The sequence below is a fragment of the Amphiprion ocellaris genome, chromosome 9 (genome assembly GCF_022539595.1).
Source record: "Amphiprion ocellaris isolate individual 3 ecotype Okinawa chromosome 9, ASM2253959v1, whole genome shotgun sequence".
In the NCBI taxonomy this organism is placed as follows: Eukaryota; Metazoa; Chordata; class Actinopteri; family Pomacentridae; genus Amphiprion; species Amphiprion ocellaris.
This window is the reverse complement of record NC_072774.1, coordinates 18,660,879-18,679,889: the sequence shown is the minus strand read 5'-3', so window position 1 is coordinate 18,679,889 and position 19,011 is coordinate 18,660,879. Positions and strand designations below refer to the sequence as shown.

Here is a 19,011-nt window from a genome sequence, read left to right as displayed (position 1 = left end):
GAAGTATTTCAAGGACTCCTAGAACATTACACTCTCCTTGTGTCTAATTTTAGTTGATAGATTCAAATATAATGACTTACATTTTGCACGAGATCTGCAGAGAACTTCTCCAGAAGTGAAGCTGCATTTTATAGAAGCACTTATGACTAGATTTAAAAATGAGGAAGTCACAAAAAACTGCACAGAGTGTGAGAATGAGATATGCTTGTTACCAGACATGGTATCAACCACAACAAAACAAGATCTCTCTTTTTCAGGGTGATAAGACAAGTTGACACTAGCTGGGACTGTGTTGAAATGTTTTAACAGAGCTGGAGACTGCTGGCAGTTCTCATCACATGAAATCAAAGAAGGTGATTTCTAATCAACCCACAAACTAATATTGAAGGGCACTTGTTTAAAAAGCAGAAAATCAGGTACATTTGTTACTTTGGTTTCCAGACATCCAGTTTTATTTATCGGCCACAGCATCAAAGCCCCTGGCAGGTCTACAAAGTGGATAACATTGATTGTTTCTTTCCGCGTTGCAATGTTCTGCTGGGAAATACTGGCTTCTGGAATGTGGATGTTTCTGAAAAATTCAGTGCTGTGGCTGATCGGTCGCTGTGGTTCAAGACACGTCTGCACAGCATGATATGTAAAAATAGACCTTGTGAAAGATTTGAATGTTGCAGAGTTTAAGATGTCTGATTCAAATTCATCATTCATCAAACTAAATTCCTTCATATCTTTCTTTGCTCAACTTTGACTTGCAGAATTCTCTCTCTCTAAAGTCACGTAGCATCAGTAAATGCTGGTGTGGTTCGAATGAGAGAGCGCCATCGTCTGCAGTCAACAGCGGCTCTAGTCGCCTCCGCAATTCCAGTTCCTGTGATTTTTTTTTTGTGATGTCATCAACACAGAAGGATCTGGCCACCCACTGCATTTACTTTTGGCCCAGTTAGTTCATAAGACAGGTCTTGTAGAATTACAAATCACTAAATCATCTGCGTTGACCTAAATATCCTTTATTAATACTCCAACAATCACAATTCCAGTGCCACAATACTTCATCAGAGTACTTTCCGCTTTTGTTTCCTGAAGCGATCATTCCCTGGTTGCTCTTCTTTATTCATTCCACTTCTGTCTTTCAGGTCTGCCTTTGTGCAAAACACCTTCACCTGAACCTCCACAGTGTCCACAGAGTCTCAGCTCAAACTCTGTATCATCCATCTGCTGGCTCTGTTCCACCAGCAGCAGTGTTGAGACTCCAGGGGAGATTCTGCCTGATCAGAGCAGCAACATTTTCATTAATAGATCTGGATTTGTGCCATATAATTTAAAAATGTGCTCTGACATCATGCTGCCATAAATCTGTTCAATATCAATCACGAACTGGACCTCACACCTTGGATTCATTCCTCAAGTGACTTTACTTTTGCTTTGACATTTTGCTGAACGCTGTTTGGTGTAAAAACTTTGAGTGTTTCAAAATTTACGAAGAGGTTTATTGTGCACTGAACATGCCAGATATATAGTGTGCACGTGTTATACACACATGGACAAAATTGTTGGTACCCCTCGGTTAATGAAAGAAAAACCTACAATGGTCACAGAAATAATTTGAATCTGACAAAAGTAATAATAAATAAAAATTCTATGAAAATTAACCAATGAAAATCAGACATTGCTTTTGAACCGTGGTTCAACAGAATTATTTAAAAAAATAAACTAATGAAACAGGTCTGGACAAAAATAATGGTACCCCTATAAAAGACTGAAAATAATGTGACCATAGGGACATGTTCAATCAAGGTGTGTCCTCTAATTAGCATCACAGGTGTCTACAAACTTGGAATCAGTCAGTCGGCCTATTTATAGGGTTACAGTAGTCACTGTGCTGTTTGGTGACATGGTGTGTACCACACTAAACATGGACCAGAGGAAGCCAAGGAGAGAGTTGTCTCAGGAGATTAGAAAGAAAATTATAGACAAGCATGTTAAAGGTAAAGGTTATAAGACCATCTCCAAGCAGCTTGATGTTCCTGTGACTACAGTTGCACGTATTATTCAGAAAATTAAGATCCATGGGACTGTAGCCAACCTCCCTGGACGTGGCTGCAGGAGGAAAATTGATGACAAATGGAAGAGACGGATAATACGAATGGTAACAAAAGAGGCCAGAACAACCTCTAAAGACATTAAAGGTGAACTCCAAGGTCAAGGTACATCAGTGTCAGATCACACCATCCGTCATTGTTTGAGCCAAAGTGGACTTCATGGGAGACGACCAAGGAGGACACCATTGTTGAAAACAAATCATAAAAAAGTCAGAATGGAATTTGCCAAACTGCATGTTGACAAGCCACAAAGCTTCTGGGAGAATGTTCTATGGATGGATGAGACAAAACTGGAACTTTTTGGCAAGGCACATCAGCTCAATGTTCACAGATGCAAAAATGAAGCATATGAAGAAAAGAACACTGTCCCTACTGTGAAACATGGAGGAGGTTCTGTTATGTTCTGGGGCTGCTTTGCTGCATCTGGCACAGAGTGTCTTGAATCTGTGCAGGTACAATGAAATCTCATGACTATCAAGGTATTCTAGAAAGAAATGTGCTGCTCAGTGTCAGAAAGCTTGGTCTCAGTCGCAGGTCATGGGTCTTGCAACAGGATAATGAGCCAAAACACACAGCTAAAAACAGCCAAGAATGGCTAAGAGGAAAACATTGGACTATTCTGAAGTGGCCTTCTATGAGCCCTGATCTAAATCCTATTAAACATCTGTGGAAGGAGCTGAAACATGCCGTCTGGAGAAGGCATCCTTCAAACCTGAGACAACTGGAGCAGTCTGTTCATGAGGAGTGGACCAGAATACCTGCTGAGAGGTGCAGAAGTCTCACTGACAGTTACAGAAATGGTTTGATTGCAGTGATTGCCTCAAAAGGTTGTGCAACAAAATATTAAGTTACGGGTACCATCATTTTTGTCCAGGCCTGTTTCATGAGTTTATTTTTTAAAATAATTCTGTTGAGACACGGTTCAAAAGCAATGTCTGATTTTTATTGGTTAATTTTCATAGAATTTTTATTTATTGTTACTTTTGTCAGATTCAAATTATTTCCGTGACCATTGTGGGTTTTTCTTTCATTAACCGATGGGTACCGACAATTTTGTCCATGTGTGTATATATTTTTGGCATGACTTCAGTGGGAGCTCTGCCAGAGAGAGATTCCAACAGGCATGCTCCGTATGTCTGAGTGTGCCAAAGGTCCATAAAAAGACGAGAGGGGAACGGGCTTTTTCTTTCCGTGCACCAACATTGTGGAACAGTCTACCTGTTGAAATCAGGCAGGCATCATCCATTGATGTATTTAAAACAAAGCTGAAGACCCACTTGTTTACTATTACATATGAATCTTAAATTGTTTGTTTTACTGGTCTTTTTTATTTTGTTTTTATTGTTTTTATCTCTATGTACAGCACTTTGACTGAAAGCGCTTTATAAATAAATGTTTTATCGTTATTATTACTATTATTATTCTTATTCTTCTTATTATTATTATAATAACATAGCATTTTATGTTACTGTTGCTGATACGTTTAAGACTAAGAATCTGGTTGAAAAGCACAACTGATTATCTGTCAAAATGTGTGTAACAGAAGTGTGCACCAAACACTGAATGAAGTCTCTGTAGATTATAGACAAAACACGCATCTCTCATCACACATTTCTTTGTATTCATCCAATGTGCATGAGCAAAAATACAAAACAGATGAAGTTAAATAAGTAAAAAGTAAAATAATTTTAGTGTCTCGGTGGTTAGCACTGTCGCCTTGCAGCTAGGACATCCCCAGTTCACGTCCTGGCCTGGGCCTGGGATTCCTCTGTGTGGAGTTTGCATGTTCTCCCTGTGCATGAGTGGGTTTTCTCTGGGTACTCCTTGCTGCCACAGTCCACAAACATGCTGAGGTTAACTTCTAATTAATTAGTCTATAGTCAAATTTAAGAAATCTATTTTGGCATTTTTACTTAAATAATCATTTACTAAATATGTTGCAATTTTTTATTTTGTCAAATCAACTAGTTTATCAATTGATCATTGGTTTCTTTGTGCCAGGGGAAATAATGACACAACCATAGCCTATATATAAAGAAAGACAATAGGGGCACCGCAACCTGGCCTACAATTATGATTCAAACTCTAGTGGTTATATTTAGACTTAAGGCTTCTACTTCCCAAAATGATAAAAAAAAGGCCAGATAAGTCTAAATTCTGCATCACTACAGACAAATCTTTATATGAGAAATTTCACTTCCGCTGACAAATGAATTCTCATGAACTACTGAGTGCTAACCTTTCACTAGTAGTTAACTCAGTGCTGCCATCTTGTGTCTTGTGGTGTGCAATACATGAACTTTTCTCCACATGAAGGAGGTGAGAAGCAGTAAAGGCCAGAACAATTTCTTGGTAGTTTGTTTAATAGTCTGTAAGCACCCTGGTGCAATTCTACGTAAATGAATTTCATATATTAATTGATTTGGCTGAAGGAAGCAGATGGAGCTTGCGTAAATCTACAGATGACATAAAAGTTATTCTTCCCTTCTTTCTAAAATGTTTCAGTGACCAAGGGGAACAAGCATGAACTGATATGCAAAAGCAAAATACTGCTTGTCACCGCCTTCCTGATAAGGTAATCACTGTAGCCACACGTTTTGCTAACGCCAACGCCCAGCACGAAGTAATCATAAAAAGGACAAGAGCAAATTCTACAAGAGTTCAAAACCTTTTACGTCAAATTTTGATTAACGTTATCATGACTTACATCTTTATCTGATCTGTTGTGTTGATAGATGTAAGACGCAAAGTCAAGTTCCTTAGAAGTGAGGTTGCATTTTGACAAAGATGAAGAAATTATTTTTAAATTGAGGAACTTGCACAAGTGCATGTACAGGGCAGTGTGTGAAACTATTCCACCAGCTTCCAATTTTTTATATTTTTCATACTAAACTGTGAGGGCTGCACAGTAGCTCGGCGATTAGCACTGTTGCCTTGCAGCTAGAAGATCCCCAGTTTGCATCCCGGCCATTGAGTGGTCGTGGAGTTTGCATGTTCTCCCTCTGCATGTGTGGGCTTTCTCCCGGTACTCTGGCTTCCTCCCACAGTCCAAAAAAATGCTGAGGTTAATTAGTGATTCTTAATTGTCCGTGAGTGTGATTGTTTTTCTCTGTGTAGCCCTGTGATAGACTGGCGACCTGTCCAGGGTGTCCCCAGCCTTCACCCTAAGTCAGCTGGGATAGACTCCAGCCCCCTGCGACTCTAATGAGGATTAAGGGGTGTCTAGATAATGGATGGATGGATACTACACCGTGACAGTTTTTCAAATCAAATCTAATAAAGTCACCCAGTGAAAAACTAAATGTAGCTTTAATTGTTTTTAGCGAAGCAAAAAGGTTAACTAAAACACATACACTATTTTTTTCACATCTAGGTGAACTCAATACATAGTTTTTCTGCAACCAACCGCTAATGAGAGTTGGAGGTCTCTGACATCACTGTGATGGAGCTTTGGCCAGTTCTTCTTCAGAGAACAGCTTTAGTGGAGCCACACTGGAGCTGTGAGCATGGACTTCTCTTTTCATGTCCTGCTACATCATCTCAGGGGGACTTTGACCAGCCCTCCAGGACTTTCATTTCATTCCCTTTGAGAAATGGAGCTTCAAGTCTCAGACTAATGACCTGGTGTTCTTCCTTCACGGTTTTGTCTGACGGCCGAATTCATGTTTCCTTCAATGATGGAAAATCTCCCTGAAGCACAAAAGCATCCCCACAACATTACACTGCCACATCCATGTTTTTATTCTAATGTTATGTGGAATTCTGTGTTTGATCTGTGTCACATATAAGGGAACTTCTGCTTTCCAAATAGTTCAACTGTCCACTCATCAGTCCATACAACAATCTCCCAGAAGATCTGAGGATCATCAATGTATGTTGTGGCAAAGAAGACTTAATATTCTAGGTAAGCCACAGTTCACAGTTCCTGAGATGTTTTCTTTACATCTTGCATCTTGCATCCTGGATGAGTCATTGTTATGCTTTGGGGAGAGTTTTCACAGGTTGGCTACATCTGGAAAGATTCACTATTGTTTTCTCTTCTGTTTGTAGATGATGTCTTTCTCTGTGGATGTGTGGATTGCCACAGCCTTAGAAATACATTTGTAAAGTCTTCACTCTTATAATTTCTTTTGATTTGGGTCCATTAACAGTTCTGTAGTTTTACAATGCAGTTCTGGATGTACTCTTTGCTTCTGTGACATTTTTACTCACTGTAAGTGATTTTTTTGCTGCAATATAAAGTCATCCACCTCTGTAAAAGCAGCACCATCATTAGAAGTAGAGAGAACTCAAAAGTACCTTTTTGTGCACCATGACACAGATATGCCATAAATAAAAAGAGGCAAATTTTGAAAACAATATAACAGTTACTATGAACATTTTTTTCCACAAATCTCCACATTTTTGAATTAAACTTGTAACATAAAGTGATTTTGATGAATTATAACAATTTTAAGCTTATTTTTGGTTGTTTTTCTTTCCCACGTGACACACTTATGAATCATCGGAAAGTTGAACAACTAACAAAACAGGTTCTATAAAAAGATGTATTTTTGGCAATAAAAAAACAGAAAACATTTCAGGGTTTCAAACCCACTGACAGGTTTAAGATTTCAAAGAGTGAAAGTGATAATTTAGTTGAACAGGGCTGGTAGTAGTCAGGCCTGAGTGTGTCTAGTCCAGCTGAAATCAGTTATTTATACAGTTTGGTAGTTTTCTGGATTTAGTAACTAAGGGACCAAGTATTTTCTCACACAGGCCCAGTTGGTATTACAACCTGTTTGCTTCAATAGAAATGTCATTGATAATTTGTATTTGTGGTGACTCATGTTGCCTTTATTTAATACTCCATTTTACTGAAATGTTTCACATAGTTTAATATGAGATAAACACAAAATAAAAGAAAAACAAGTTATCTTTGCAGCACAATTCTAAATATGAGTTTGTCCTTAATAAGAGCTCAATAAAACTTGTAGTCATCTGCTGCTCATACTGTTCATTAACAGAGGAAAAAAAACGTAGATTTTTTTTAGAAGTCAAAGAACAGACAGACATGCATCTAAGTATCTTTGCAATTTGTCAAAATAGCAATTTGCTTAATCGAGCAAAGTCTCATTAGAAAAGGTAAAAAGAAGATTTCGGACTTCTGACATTGAAATAAAAATAAAATTCAGGACCATTATAACATTTTGTGAGTGAGAAAACATATTTCATTTTAAGTCATAAATTGTGTTAGTAAAATTAGCTTTAATTCAGTTTTTCATTTAAAAAAAACTATGACAATTATTAAATTATATATTTTTCTTTGTCTTTTGTGAGTTTATCTTAGCCCTAATTTGTAAAATAGAAAACAAAAAACAAACAAAGCTGTTACAACAATAAGAATAATCCTTTGAAGTTAACAATAGTTTACATCCAGGTTCTCTGACACCCCAAATAATGATTTGATTAATGCAGTTTTCTGAAACGTGCTATCTGTGTAACACTAACAGTAACTATCAGGGAGATTAAACAATGTTAGGTGTGTTTTTTGAGCTGTTATCACCACCCCTCAATCTCAAGGACCCACACCACATCATTATGTTCAATATAAATCCTGCTATCACAGATATGTCAGAATGCTGGTCATCTTCCCCCCATCAGATCTGTCGAGGAACTCAGCAGCTCCTCGATCTTTGCCTGCAGCTCCTCTGCTTTCTCTGCGTTCTCTTTCCTCTCCACCTTTCTTCCCGCCACCTGGAGTCCCTTCAGCACAGACCGCAGGGCGTCCGCATTCTTCACTGAGTCCATCTGGTCTCTGTCAGCCCGGACCTCCTCCACCCAGTCCAGGTAGGCCTGAAGTAACCCAAGGTCGTCCACAAAATTTGCAATGATCCTGAGTCCTGGCCTACGTTGTTGCAGCTCCTTCAGCCTCCTCCTCCCCACCTCGCCAATGTCATTCCCAACGATGCTGAGGAAGGAGACAATCACTGGTTGAGGCAGAAACTCACACTAGATGGCAGTGTTATAACATTCAGAACACTGAGTAGACTTTTGCTTGAATCTTACGTCAGTGTCCTCAGAGAGGTGTTTTTGCTGAGGCAGTTGACAATGTTTTCTGTTCCTCTCTCTGTGATGCCAGTGATGTCCAGATAGAGCTCTTCCACAGTGGTGTTGTGCTCCAGAGCGTTCCACAGCTCCAAAACCCCCTCCGGACCCAGGTTATTGCCACACATACTGGAAACATGAGTAGAACAATTGTGGTGTAGTGACGCATATTCAGTATGTGCTTGTATCAAAGGAGGTTAGTGTATCTGAAGGCTATTACAAGTTGTTGTTTTTTCAACGTGCAGGAGTTACTTCCTGAAACAAAGAGCTTAGAAGACATTGAAAGATAAATATTACAACTGTTTTATGCAGTTGCAGGCTGTAGGGAGACATCATACATCTATTGATTAAAAACAAGATGGATGCATCTGTAAGTACACTGCAGGAGGCTGTTTAATCATTTTCTACAATGCTTTGATCAGTGATTTTCAGTGAACACTATCACCTCTGTAAGTTACAGTAGCTAGAAAAGTTATTGTCTCTGGATGGTCAGTTTTAGAACAAATTTACATTAAATAGTATCTACTGCCACAAATATAATGTAAATGCCAGTAAAATAATACTGTAATAAATAATTGTTGGTCTTATTACATTTTATTCTTGAATTGTTGGGGTGTAAGTGCTCAACAGCATGACAAAGAAACAAAACTTGGATCGTCATTATCTTTGACCTGTTGTTGTTGATATGTTTTTATCATGGCAAAGAGTTTCCATAATGATTAATCAACTGGACTATTTCCTACACCACCTTAAGAACTGTAATTTGCTAAAGTATACATTTTGTGACAGTCCTGTTTTATGGCCCTCTTATCTTTCAAAGCAGGTAGTTGTAAAATAAAAAATCTGTAATGACTTACAAGAGCTTCTTCACTTGGCACTCGTTTGATTTCAGAACTGCAGATTCCAAAAAAGCTGCCTGCTTGTCCAGACAGTTGTATCTCAAACTGAAAGAGAATGAATAAATATCAGGTCAACATTGTTTTTTGGCAGCCTGACTTGAAAGAAGGCTTGTGTCCATCGCAGCATGCATCAGACAGAAGGCAGGGTGTACCTTGGAGACACTACCAGTCTATCACTGTAGGACACAGACAAACAACACTAATGATGCAAACTCCTCACCGAAAGGCATCAGCTAGCAGGGAAGCTGGAATTCAAGCCTGTTTATATTCCACAGTACTTAATTTTTTACTTTAGTCTTTTTGATAGTTGAACATAAAAGGAGGTACTCACTAGAGAGTTTCACAGCGATGTAAGATGGGTCTCAGTCTGCTGAGTCCTCTGTTTCCAATGTTGGAGTAGCCCACGTTGAACTCCTGCAGGTTGTGTGGAGAAAACTGCAGCACGTAATGCATCGCTGCACAGTCAGCAACACTGAGCTTCATTTTAAACAGGTAAAGTGTCTTGATCTCTGGTGCTGCTATGCTGGTAGTTTCCTTCATGTGGAACTCCAACAGACAGTGGAGAAGATTCAAGGCTGCCAGGTTTTGCAGCTTCTTGCTTTTAAACTGGTCTTGGAACCACAAACCCAGCCTAGCAGGGAGGCCATCCTCTTGCTGCAATGGGGAATGAACAAGGCCATCCAACTGACCTGCCAGCCGGGCTCGAAGCATTCCCATGAAGAAACGCGTGAACATCTGGAGGCTCTCCAATTTGTCCATGTTAAGATCTATGTTTTGCAGACATGCAGCGGTAGAGGACTCTGGATGTCGCCCAAAGCACCAGAAATCAAGAGCTTGGATTACTTCATCCTGGCTGGAGAGGTTGACAGCACAGTAAAGAGCAGCCAGATGTTCTTGAACTGTCAAGTGGAAGAACGAATACATCTCCACTGTCTCCTCTTCAAGAGACTGGAGGATGTGACAGAGAAAGGTGCTCTGAACATCAGCAGGTGTAACACCATAGCTCTTCAGATCTGCTGTGTCAAACATTATCTTCCTCTGAAGAAGACTTTCATAAGCTAGTTTTCCAAGGTGTGTCAGTTGTTGCTTCGCTAGCGAGAGAACCTCAGATCTAGGTGTGCTTCTGTCTGCACTAGCTTTCAGTGCATGGTGCTTGACTGCTGTTAACAAGTAGCAGAAATAAACCTCACTGACTGTCCTGGGTGGGTTTAACTCCAGAGACTTTGAGTCACTGACATCTTGAGTCTCCGAAGAAAAGAACTCAGCTATCGCAGTACAGATGATGTAGCAATAAAGAGGGATGAAGGACAGCACGAAAAGGTTGTCATTGTTCAAGATGTAATCATAAACTTTTTCAGCAACTCTGCTATCTTTGTAGAACTTGGTGGTGTATTCCTTCACCTGGTCCTCCTCGAAGCCCAGTACCACACAACATCTCTGGAAGAAACGCTTGGGCGCTTCAGTACTCGGCCTTGTCGTGACAATGACGGATGCCTCTGGGAGAAGACTTCCTTTGATCAAAGCCACCATTAGCTCTGACACTGACACCTTTGAGTTCACATCAATTTTTTTGTCTGGACTGTTCCAGTCCAAGGGGAACTTAAACTCATCTAAACCATCTAAAATGAAGAGCAAAGAGCTTGGTGAGGTGAAAAGATCAGGCAGAGCTTCCTTCAGGTACCGGAACCGTTCTCCAAGCAGTTCCAATAAACTCAGTGGGGCTTCAATTAGATTGAGCTCTCGGAAACGCAGGTCAAAAATGCAAGTGAATTCACGCATATTCTTCCCAATTGCCCACTCATAGACCAGTCTCTGTACTGCTATGCTTTTTCCGATGCCAGCAATACCCTTGACTTTAACCCTTTTGGGAGGCCGATTCGATGGCCCTTGGGGACTGAACAGATGACAAGGCCGGATGCGAAGGCAGGCCTGGTGGACATAGATGCGAGCTCGTCTTCTGGCCAAGTCAAAGTACTCATGTTGGCAGCTGTCGACTACGTCATTATCTTCTGTCACGAATAGGTCAGTGTAGCGGATCTCGATGTGAGAAGCTAAGTTTGAAGCCACTTTATTGCCTTCTGAGTAACATCTTAACTGCTCTGTGCGTTTCAGCAGGGTTGTTTTATGGGCAGAAATGGGAACTAGAATGAAAATTTTAGACACGAGAATATCAATAATTTTAGCAATAATTTTGCTAGATAAAGTTAAATATTTTGACTTCTCTCCTTCAGTTAACCTCTTTTGGCATACCTCGGATGTTAGCCAGCCTTAGACTCCTGCCAGGTTTTAGTTCTTCTTCAGCTGCAACATGAAAATAATACTCCCACTTTAAAACAAGCATGGGAACAAGTAAATGGAAAATGGTACATGCTACTCATTATATAGCTATATATATGTGTGTGTGTGTGTGTGTGTGTGTGTGTGTGTGTGTGTGTGTGTGTGTGTGTGTGTGTGTGTGTGTGTGTGTGTGTGTGTGTGTTTTATCACTAATAAGTATCCTAAGTAATGTAAATCCAGTTTTTGATAAGATAATAAATTCATACCTATAACCTCAGGAATTAAGGAGAATCCTTTGCTCTTCCCTTTGAAAAAGTTAGCAATGGGGCTTTTAGTCTTCTTCTCTGTAAATATCACATGATTTATGTAATTAATATATCAGATATTACATAACAAAAATTATTTTGAGTTTGTTTAGATGCTATGCCTCTTTCCAAAGTGTCACATTCCCACGTTTCTGCATCGTTTCAGCATTTTCATGTCACACAGATTGATCATCTTGGAACCACTATCTGTACAAAATATAGATGTTCAAACTGTCCACAAAGTCAATAGAATTTAACTGCTGTACAAAATTTTATGACAGTTCATCCTGTAAATGTGGAGATATGTCACTCTGGATTAAAGTCATGGACTGACTGATGAACATGGATTGTCATTCCAAGAGCCATAGCAATAGCAAGACTAACATTTTAACCTATGACAGCCGAGCTAAATATTCTTTATGCATGAGAATGGCTTCAATGTGAGTCAGACAATTTTTCTGGCAAGGCATCATGGCTGATTGTACTCTGCTAATAGTTTCGTCACACGTTTGTTATTCAGTAGGTAATTAAATGTGATTGCCTTCAGGACCTGTCCTTCATTTGAAACTCAAGTTTGCAAAGCAATATTATTCTTCCTTACTTTGAACTTGTTTATATAAAAACTACAACATAGCTGTCAGTAGCATTTTAAAGCATCCTCACCTTTAACTATAACAGGTGCAGGTACTGGCTTACTGATGGCATCATTCCTGCAGTGTCTCTCAACCCAGACTTGCAGATCTCTGCAGTAATAATCCTGCACATCCCTCAGCACCTCCAGGAACTTTTTACTGCTCTCCTCAGTGGTGCACACTGTCTCCAGAGCCTGGACCACAGCGTTGGAAGGTGTCTTCTCCAGTAGAGACAGGTAGGAGGCAGAGGAAAGCACCTGTTCATCATGGAGCCAACGCAACAATGGTGCTGGATGGTCAGAAGTCCAGTTCAGCAGTATGTCTCTCTGAGATCGAAGCAGCTGCTGAGCTGAACTCATGACTTCTGAAAATATTGCAGGACTCTCATGAGGAATTAGGTAAACACAATATGTATTTAAATAAGTATTAAAGCTTTACAATCACATTTCTCATGCATATACATAACTAAATTAGAACAGCATGAAAAACTAAAAGGATTTCAGCACAAACACTCCCTAAACAATTATTCAGATACATACCTTAAAAATGTTTTATCTTTACATTTTACAATAGCTTCTGTCTTGTCTGGTGTTGCTATTTGCAGTCACGAGTGTCGGCATGCAAACGGTTTGTGTTCTGTCTTAAGGTGCAGGAAGGTGTAGGCAGCAGTTAAAGGGTCCATAGTTCAACTTCAATTCAATTCAAGTGTTTGTCGTCACTGTGATTACTCCGTTTGATCCCACCGAAACATGCCATTTCCCTCCAAACACCAGTGACTTGCAGGAAAAAAAAATCAAAGCTATAATATAGACTAATTAAATAAATGTGTATTTGGTTTATTTGTTATTTGCCTAGCAGTCCAAGAGGAAAAACTCAACCATTCATTCTGGTTTAAGTACAAAAGTTTCAGCATGAAATCTTTCCACTTTTTTTTCCTTAGTACAACTGTGATGACCTACTTACACTGATTGTCAACAGCACAGCAATAAAGTAATGTCAGATTTTTTAAAAAGTTAATCATTAATGTATTTTATTCAACCTTAGTCATCTTTTTTTCTGTGTCACTTTAACCACACTGTCACAGGTTTGGTTTGGTCTTGTAGATAAGTCGAATCAGAAATGAGCACATCTGGTGTCAGAGCCTTTGAGGAAATGGCCATCAGCATGAGAATGACTCACCCATTGTCATGTGTTGTCTCACAAATACTTGCTGAGGTCTTTCTTTCCCTTGCAAACATTTTCGCTATTTGAATAATCATTTGAATCTTTTGTAATGTTTCATCAAGCATAAAGTTGTATCATTATTCCAATATCCCTAATTCTGAAGCCTTAGGGTAACTTCGTAGGGTGGAACGAATAAAAATAATAATAAACAATGGTATTGAAAGTTTGAGAGGAGGTATCAAAGTGAAGTCATAGCACAACGAAACAATCCAACTTCCCCCTCTTTGCCCCTCTGGTTGTCCTTCCCTGTCTGTGTTGCCAGAGCAGGGTTGCAATCATGCATGTGGATACGGTCTTCCTGACATGTCCTCTGATTTTTGGTAAGTAATAAAAATTTCTATCTCTAATGCATTTGCTTTGCTTTTTACATGAACTACACTATTTTTTCATGTGCTGGCCATAGCTTTACCTCTGTTTTTATCAAAATTAACCGTGAAAGATGTAGAAATTGTTATTTTTTTTGTCTGTGAATGTTTCCTGCAGAATATATTGCACAAGAATTTTGAATATTCACATCGGAAAATTCTATGTTAAAAAAAATATACGCTCATTTCATTACTCCAGAAAATTGATGTCACTGTGAAAATAAATATACAAGAGAAAAATCTAAATCATTTTCTTATTTAACTTAGAATTAGGGGTAGCACATTAGTTCCAGAGCTAAAAGTGTAGTTGCCCTCTTCCCCTTTCTAAATATACATCTGTTGCAAAATTGTTCTGTCATATTTTGCATTTACAGACAGCGCAGCAAAATACAGCAGTGCAAACATCTTGTATTTTCAAATTTAGTATTTATGATTATTTTTCTACAAGTTAATTCAGCTTCACCTTCTTGATTGGAAGTGAGAAACTTTTTAACTGGCATGGGAAATTACTTTTGGCTTCTCGGGGGTAAAAATAAAACTTAAAACATCACAATTATAGTGCACTAAATTCATCTCCCTTAACTGTATGGGTATATATCTTGCTGATAAACCTGCTCTATTTGCTTTCTAAACTTAAACCTAGAATAAATCACACTTATGTCAGATTGTGCTTGCTAAACGACTCTCTGTTCTCCATCACAACAGCAGCCTTGTGGAGGGGGGTCCAGGCTGTGTCTCCTGTTCCCTCAGTCCCCGACCGTGTCCAGGCTCTGGTGGGCTCCTGTGTGGTGATTCCCTGCTCCTTCACTCCTCTAGCTCCTCGTCCTTTCAGAGGGAGGAAGGAGAGGGTGGACGTGAGGCTGAGGTTCAGAGGTGGTGGTCATTTTTTCCCTCTTCGAAGCACCGCTTTTAACAGCGAGGACAGAGACCAAGTGAGCAGGGATTTCCAAGGCCGGACATCCCTCTTTGGTCGAATCGCAGATGGAGACTGCTCGGTGAAGATTGAAAGGATCAGACAGGATGACCCGCAGGTGTTTGAAATTGCTCTGAAGACAGGCGATGACTTACTCTGGGGGAAACCATCGAGCTTCAATCTGGACGTTATTGGTGAGTGGGGATGACACTACACTGCCTGTCTTTACTCTTTTAAAACAATATTTAAGAGCCTGATGAGCTTCCTTTTTTGAGGCTATTAGGATAAAATATTACATACAAGAAGAGATATGAGTAGTATTGTGAAAAAAATCTCTCACACTTGACTCAACTGAGTGGTATGCAAAACCCAGTATCTAAATAGACTCAATGAAAGGTATAATCAATGATATTTATTTCGTGTTTGAGCGCAAAGTATTGCATTAAGTGCAAATTTGTCTTCCTCTGAGGTCATGCCGAACATGGCAGTTAAGAAATAGTAAAAAACTGATTCAGAAAATTTAGACAAGCATCATAAATAGACACATGAAGATCTTTAAAAAATGGCAAAAGTAGGAATGTGGAATCATCCACCTTGCATATTTACATTTAGTGGTTCCTGCATTAATATGAAAAAGGAAAAAACTGGGACATAAAATCTATGGCAGTAGCCTTGAGCTTCTCTTGTATAATTTAGATTTAATCAGATACGCAGAGGTAATGACACTCAGTAATGATGGAGTTTTTCCTCACTCACAGAAAGCCCTGAGGCTCCCGTCATCAGTGGCATGTTGTCAGCCACAGAGGGACAGCTGGTCACCCTGAACTGCTCCGTCAGCTATCACTGCCCCTCCAGACCTCCTGCCCTGCAGTGGAGATGGGAGCGGGGAGCCCAGATGAACAACACCGAGCCTGAGGAAGCGCAGATAATCCGCCTGGAACCCCAACGGCTGACATTATTGGCCTCTCTGTCCTTTACTGTGTCCCATCAGGTGAAGCCCAGGCTCAGGTGTGAGGTCAGCTACCCAGGAGCCAAAACATTAGCCACTTCAAAGGATCTGCACGTGACATGTAAGAGAAGTTTTGATTGTGTCTTTGAATTTCTTGGTTCAGTTGAGACTTATTTTTATTTTTATATATATATATATATATATATATATATATATATATATATATATATATATATATATATATATATATATATATATATATATATATATATATATATATATAAAAACATATATATTTGTGTTCCTTAGTTCCACCAAAGGATGTGAAGGTTCAGGTCCAGACCTTGACAGTGCAGGAGGGGGGCAGTGCTTTGCTCGTGTGCTCATGTAAAGCTGACCCTCCAGCTTCAGAGTACCGCTGGTCCTACAGTCAACATGGCCACACTGTGCACCTCCACCAGCGAACGCACACAGTTCGGGTGTTCAACGTCACCAGAGATATGAGGGTCCGCTGCTCAGCTCAGAACCTGATTGGTCGAGGAGAGTCCCGGCCCACGCCACTAAACATACAATGTAATTCCATCTCTAATCTGCCTGCATCACATTCAGATTCACATATATTTTATTCATGCACAGAGAAAATATATTCTACCAAAGCAGTTTACAGCAGATGTACATGAAAGGGAACCCCACGGAAGCAAAAGTGCTCATAATTAGGAGACATCCATCTGAACTGTCTGACGTGTACTTCACAGCGCTTTGTTGTTGTAAGTTTCAAGTGTGTGTCACTTCAGACTAATCACAAATGTGTCTGTAACTACACCAATGCTGATGTCACACTGTACTGAGCATACACTGCAGTATACTGTGACATCACTGCAGCAGGGTGACAAGTGAAATCACTAAAGGTCAGCAAAGTCAAGATTTTCGGGTTGTCCTTGAAGATGGTGCAATGCAAAATGTGCAAAGATGCAAAGAAACATAGTAATTGTAGAGTGGTTTCAGAAGAATAGTTTTGGGAAATATGAGTTACATTGACCGCTGTGTGCTGGTAAATAAGGAGCTACAACATACAGCCTGTCAGCTCAGCTTGCCAGACACCCTAACAGAAAGTCACTGGTCCCAGACAAGTAATAGCTGATACTGCTCTATAGTACAGGAAACTGATATTTAAACACCCCAAGAAATGACAGATAATGTGTATATTAGTGAGCTTTAGAGGTGCTGATATGCACATTTTGTTTGTGCTGCACAGGTCCTATTTATATGAAGCAAAATTATAAGCTTTCTGAAATCAGTACAACACAGTATTTCATACTTCTTTTTTTATCCTTTGACTCTCACTTGTGCATTGCTAAATCTCCATACACAAAACATGTACAGAGCAAACAGAGCATGGTCAAATTGGGTTACAAGGTTAACTACAATATCAACAGCCTAAACAACATAAATCCAATATCAAGTGTAATAAGTTTCAGCCAAAGTGTAACAGTCCATCCTCTCTCTCCTCCAGATAAGCCACTCATCCTCCGGCTCTCCTCCACCTGTGTTGTGGAGGATCTGGGGCTGCTGTGTAGCTGTTCGGTCGACTCCAACCCCAAACCTGCAGTCACCTGGAGCGTTAATGGGACGGTTCCACCCCACGATTACAATCTGTCAGTGACATCAGAGCCCAACATGCTAACAGCTACTCTGAGGGGCCACATGGACAAACCTCAGAGGGTGATCTGCTTTGCTGTCAACGCACTGGGAAACGACTCCCTGGTTTTGCTGCAGGGAGAAGAAGGTATGTACAAAGCATTGTTTATCCATCCTAGCAAGGGTCTCTTCTTTATTCACTCTAATGTAGCTGGTGCTGAAACATTTGTGCAATATGTTTACATTTTAAAAACATAAGCAGAAGAGGAAAAGCTGAAGAGTGAACTAGAAAATGCTGCAAAGAAAACCTTTCTTGAACTATTTTTGCTGCATTAAAATGTTATTGCATTGCTTAGTGTGAAAACAAGCTTTTACGGAGCATTTCATTATTAGGTGAAGTCACAGAATCAAATGTGAAGGATACACAATACGTCTATAAGGAACAGAGAAGTAAAATTGTACTTCATCTGCTGATCTACTGCTGCTCTTGTGGTTTATATACAGAAGCAGCAATTCTGTTGTGGTTGATTGTACCTGCTGTGGCCATCTGTTTGGCCGTACCCCTTCTGTCTCTGCTTGTCTACTGCTGCCGAAAGAGAGCTGGGAAGTATGTAAAGCAAATCTGCACTTTAAATATTCATTTCATGACACTTGCTTATTGTGAAGTTCACATAACTCTTCTGCTCCTCTCAGACGTGTCCTGAGTAGACGTCCAGCTGTGTACCCTGGAGGACTGGGAATTTACCAGGACAGGATGCCTCTCTATATAAACTGCACAGAAGTGACTCATATTTACACCAACGGCAGCTACCAACTTGTATACCAGAACTGCACGCCTCTCTTTGTCCACACTAAGCAGGTATTTGATTAACTTGACTTGTGTGTCTGTGACTCTGCAACCTAAGATCAAAATGTCGACTTCCTATATTTGAAGAATAACAACACTTGTCCTGCTTTTACAGATCCGTCCAATGGGCAGAAGAGGTGGGGAGAGGAGAAGAGGGGGAGAGGGGGGAGGAATGGACAGACGAGCTGGTTTGGGAGTCAGAGGAGTTCGAGAGGTGCAGGGTGCTACTGATGCAGACACTGCCATCTACCTGGAGATCCTCTGAACTCTGAGTCACACTCTTACTAGACTCCAGATTTATTTTCATGCCGGTGTTTATCCATATGTTTAAGTAGCTTTCAGGCTATTTTATATAGTGTACATCTATACATGTATGCCATTTCACAACCATGCACTCTTGTCTGTTGAATAGTCAGTGGTGATCTATCTGTCTAATAGTCTCCATATTGAACAATTTCCCTCACCGAGTGTTGGTCTGTAACCTTTATCCTTGCTCTTTTTATAAAAGATGAAAAGGTCACCACTGAGTTCAGAAGAACAGATGCTCAAATCTGATGCAGTCTGACCAGTGGGCTCTTCCAGCTGCATTTGTAACAGCAGCTACAGCACAAAGTGATGCTCAGGCAAGGGCAAAGTTCCTCTGGAGGGAGAAACGCTCATTATATCATATGATGTGATGGCTCTGTTCAAAAGTTTGTGTAAATGAAGCCCCATAAAGCCCTGGAATTGTTACAACTAATTAAAATTGAGTCATTTTTGTGACCATTGCTTTACTA

At 39.9% G+C, this 19,011-nt stretch overlaps 2 protein-coding genes across 3 annotated transcripts; one reads left to right on the top strand and one right to left on the bottom strand.

The window, feature by feature from the left end:
* Positions 1–6,923: 6,923 nt before the first annotated feature.
* LOC111572534 (NLR family CARD domain-containing protein 3-like) lies at positions 6,924–12,956 on the bottom strand. Of its 2 annotated transcripts, none has more exons than XM_023276240.3 (8): positions 12,839–12,956; positions 12,331–12,663; positions 11,629–11,706; positions 11,336–11,386; positions 9,417–11,226; positions 9,044–9,130; positions 8,148–8,315; positions 6,924–8,049 (listed from the first exon to the last, which is right to left on the bottom strand). In XM_023276240.3, exons 2-8 carry the CDS (start codon positions 12,656–12,658, stop codon positions 7,725–7,727), a joined length of 2,847 nt encoding a protein of 948 aa, XP_023132008.2. In that variant the 5' UTR covers positions 12,659–12,663; positions 12,839–12,956; the 3' UTR covers positions 6,924–7,724. The 2 variants fall into 2 exon arrangements, with proteins under 2 accessions (XP_023132008.2, XP_035806848.2); XM_035950955.2 differs by having other exon boundaries at positions 12,331–12,660; positions 12,839–12,955.
* Positions 12,957–13,774: 818 nt separating this feature from the next.
* Positions 13,775–18,980, top strand: LOC111572508 (sialoadhesin). Its single transcript, XM_023276199.3, has 8 exons — positions 13,775–13,843; positions 14,594–14,995; positions 15,560–15,871; positions 16,060–16,323; positions 17,264–17,536; positions 17,893–17,995; positions 18,082–18,247; positions 18,351–18,980. The coding sequence occupies exons 1-8, from the start codon at positions 13,801–13,803 to the stop codon at positions 18,498–18,500; spliced, it is 1,713 nt and encodes a 570-aa protein (XP_023131967.2). The 5' UTR covers positions 13,775–13,800; the 3' UTR covers positions 18,501–18,980.
* The last annotated feature ends 31 nt before the right edge of the window (positions 18,981–19,011 follow it).

Coding starts and splice junctions, on each gene's coding strand:
- LOC111572534 (XM_023276240.3), bottom strand. CDS start 12,658: ATGAGTTCAGCTCAGCAGCTGCTTCGATCTCAGAGAGACATACTGCTG. Junction 11,387..11,628: donor CTTAATTCCTGAGGTTATAG/GTATGAATTTAT, acceptor TTCATGTTGCAG/CTGAAGAAGAACTAAAACCT. Junction 11,227..11,335: donor AAGGCTGGCTAACATCCGAG/GTATGCCAAAAG, acceptor TTTTCATTCTAG/TTCCCATTTCTGCCCATAAA.
- LOC111572508 (XM_023276199.3), top strand. CDS start 13,801: ATGCATGTGGATACGGTCTTCCTGACATGTCCTCTGATTTTTG. Junction 14,996..15,559: donor CTTCAATCTGGACGTTATTG/GTGAGTGGGGAT, acceptor CCTCACTCACAG/AAAGCCCTGAGGCTCCCGTC. Junction 17,996..18,081: donor TGCCGAAAGAGAGCTGGGAA/GTATGTAAAGCA, acceptor TGCTCCTCTCAG/ACGTGTCCTGAGTAGACGTC.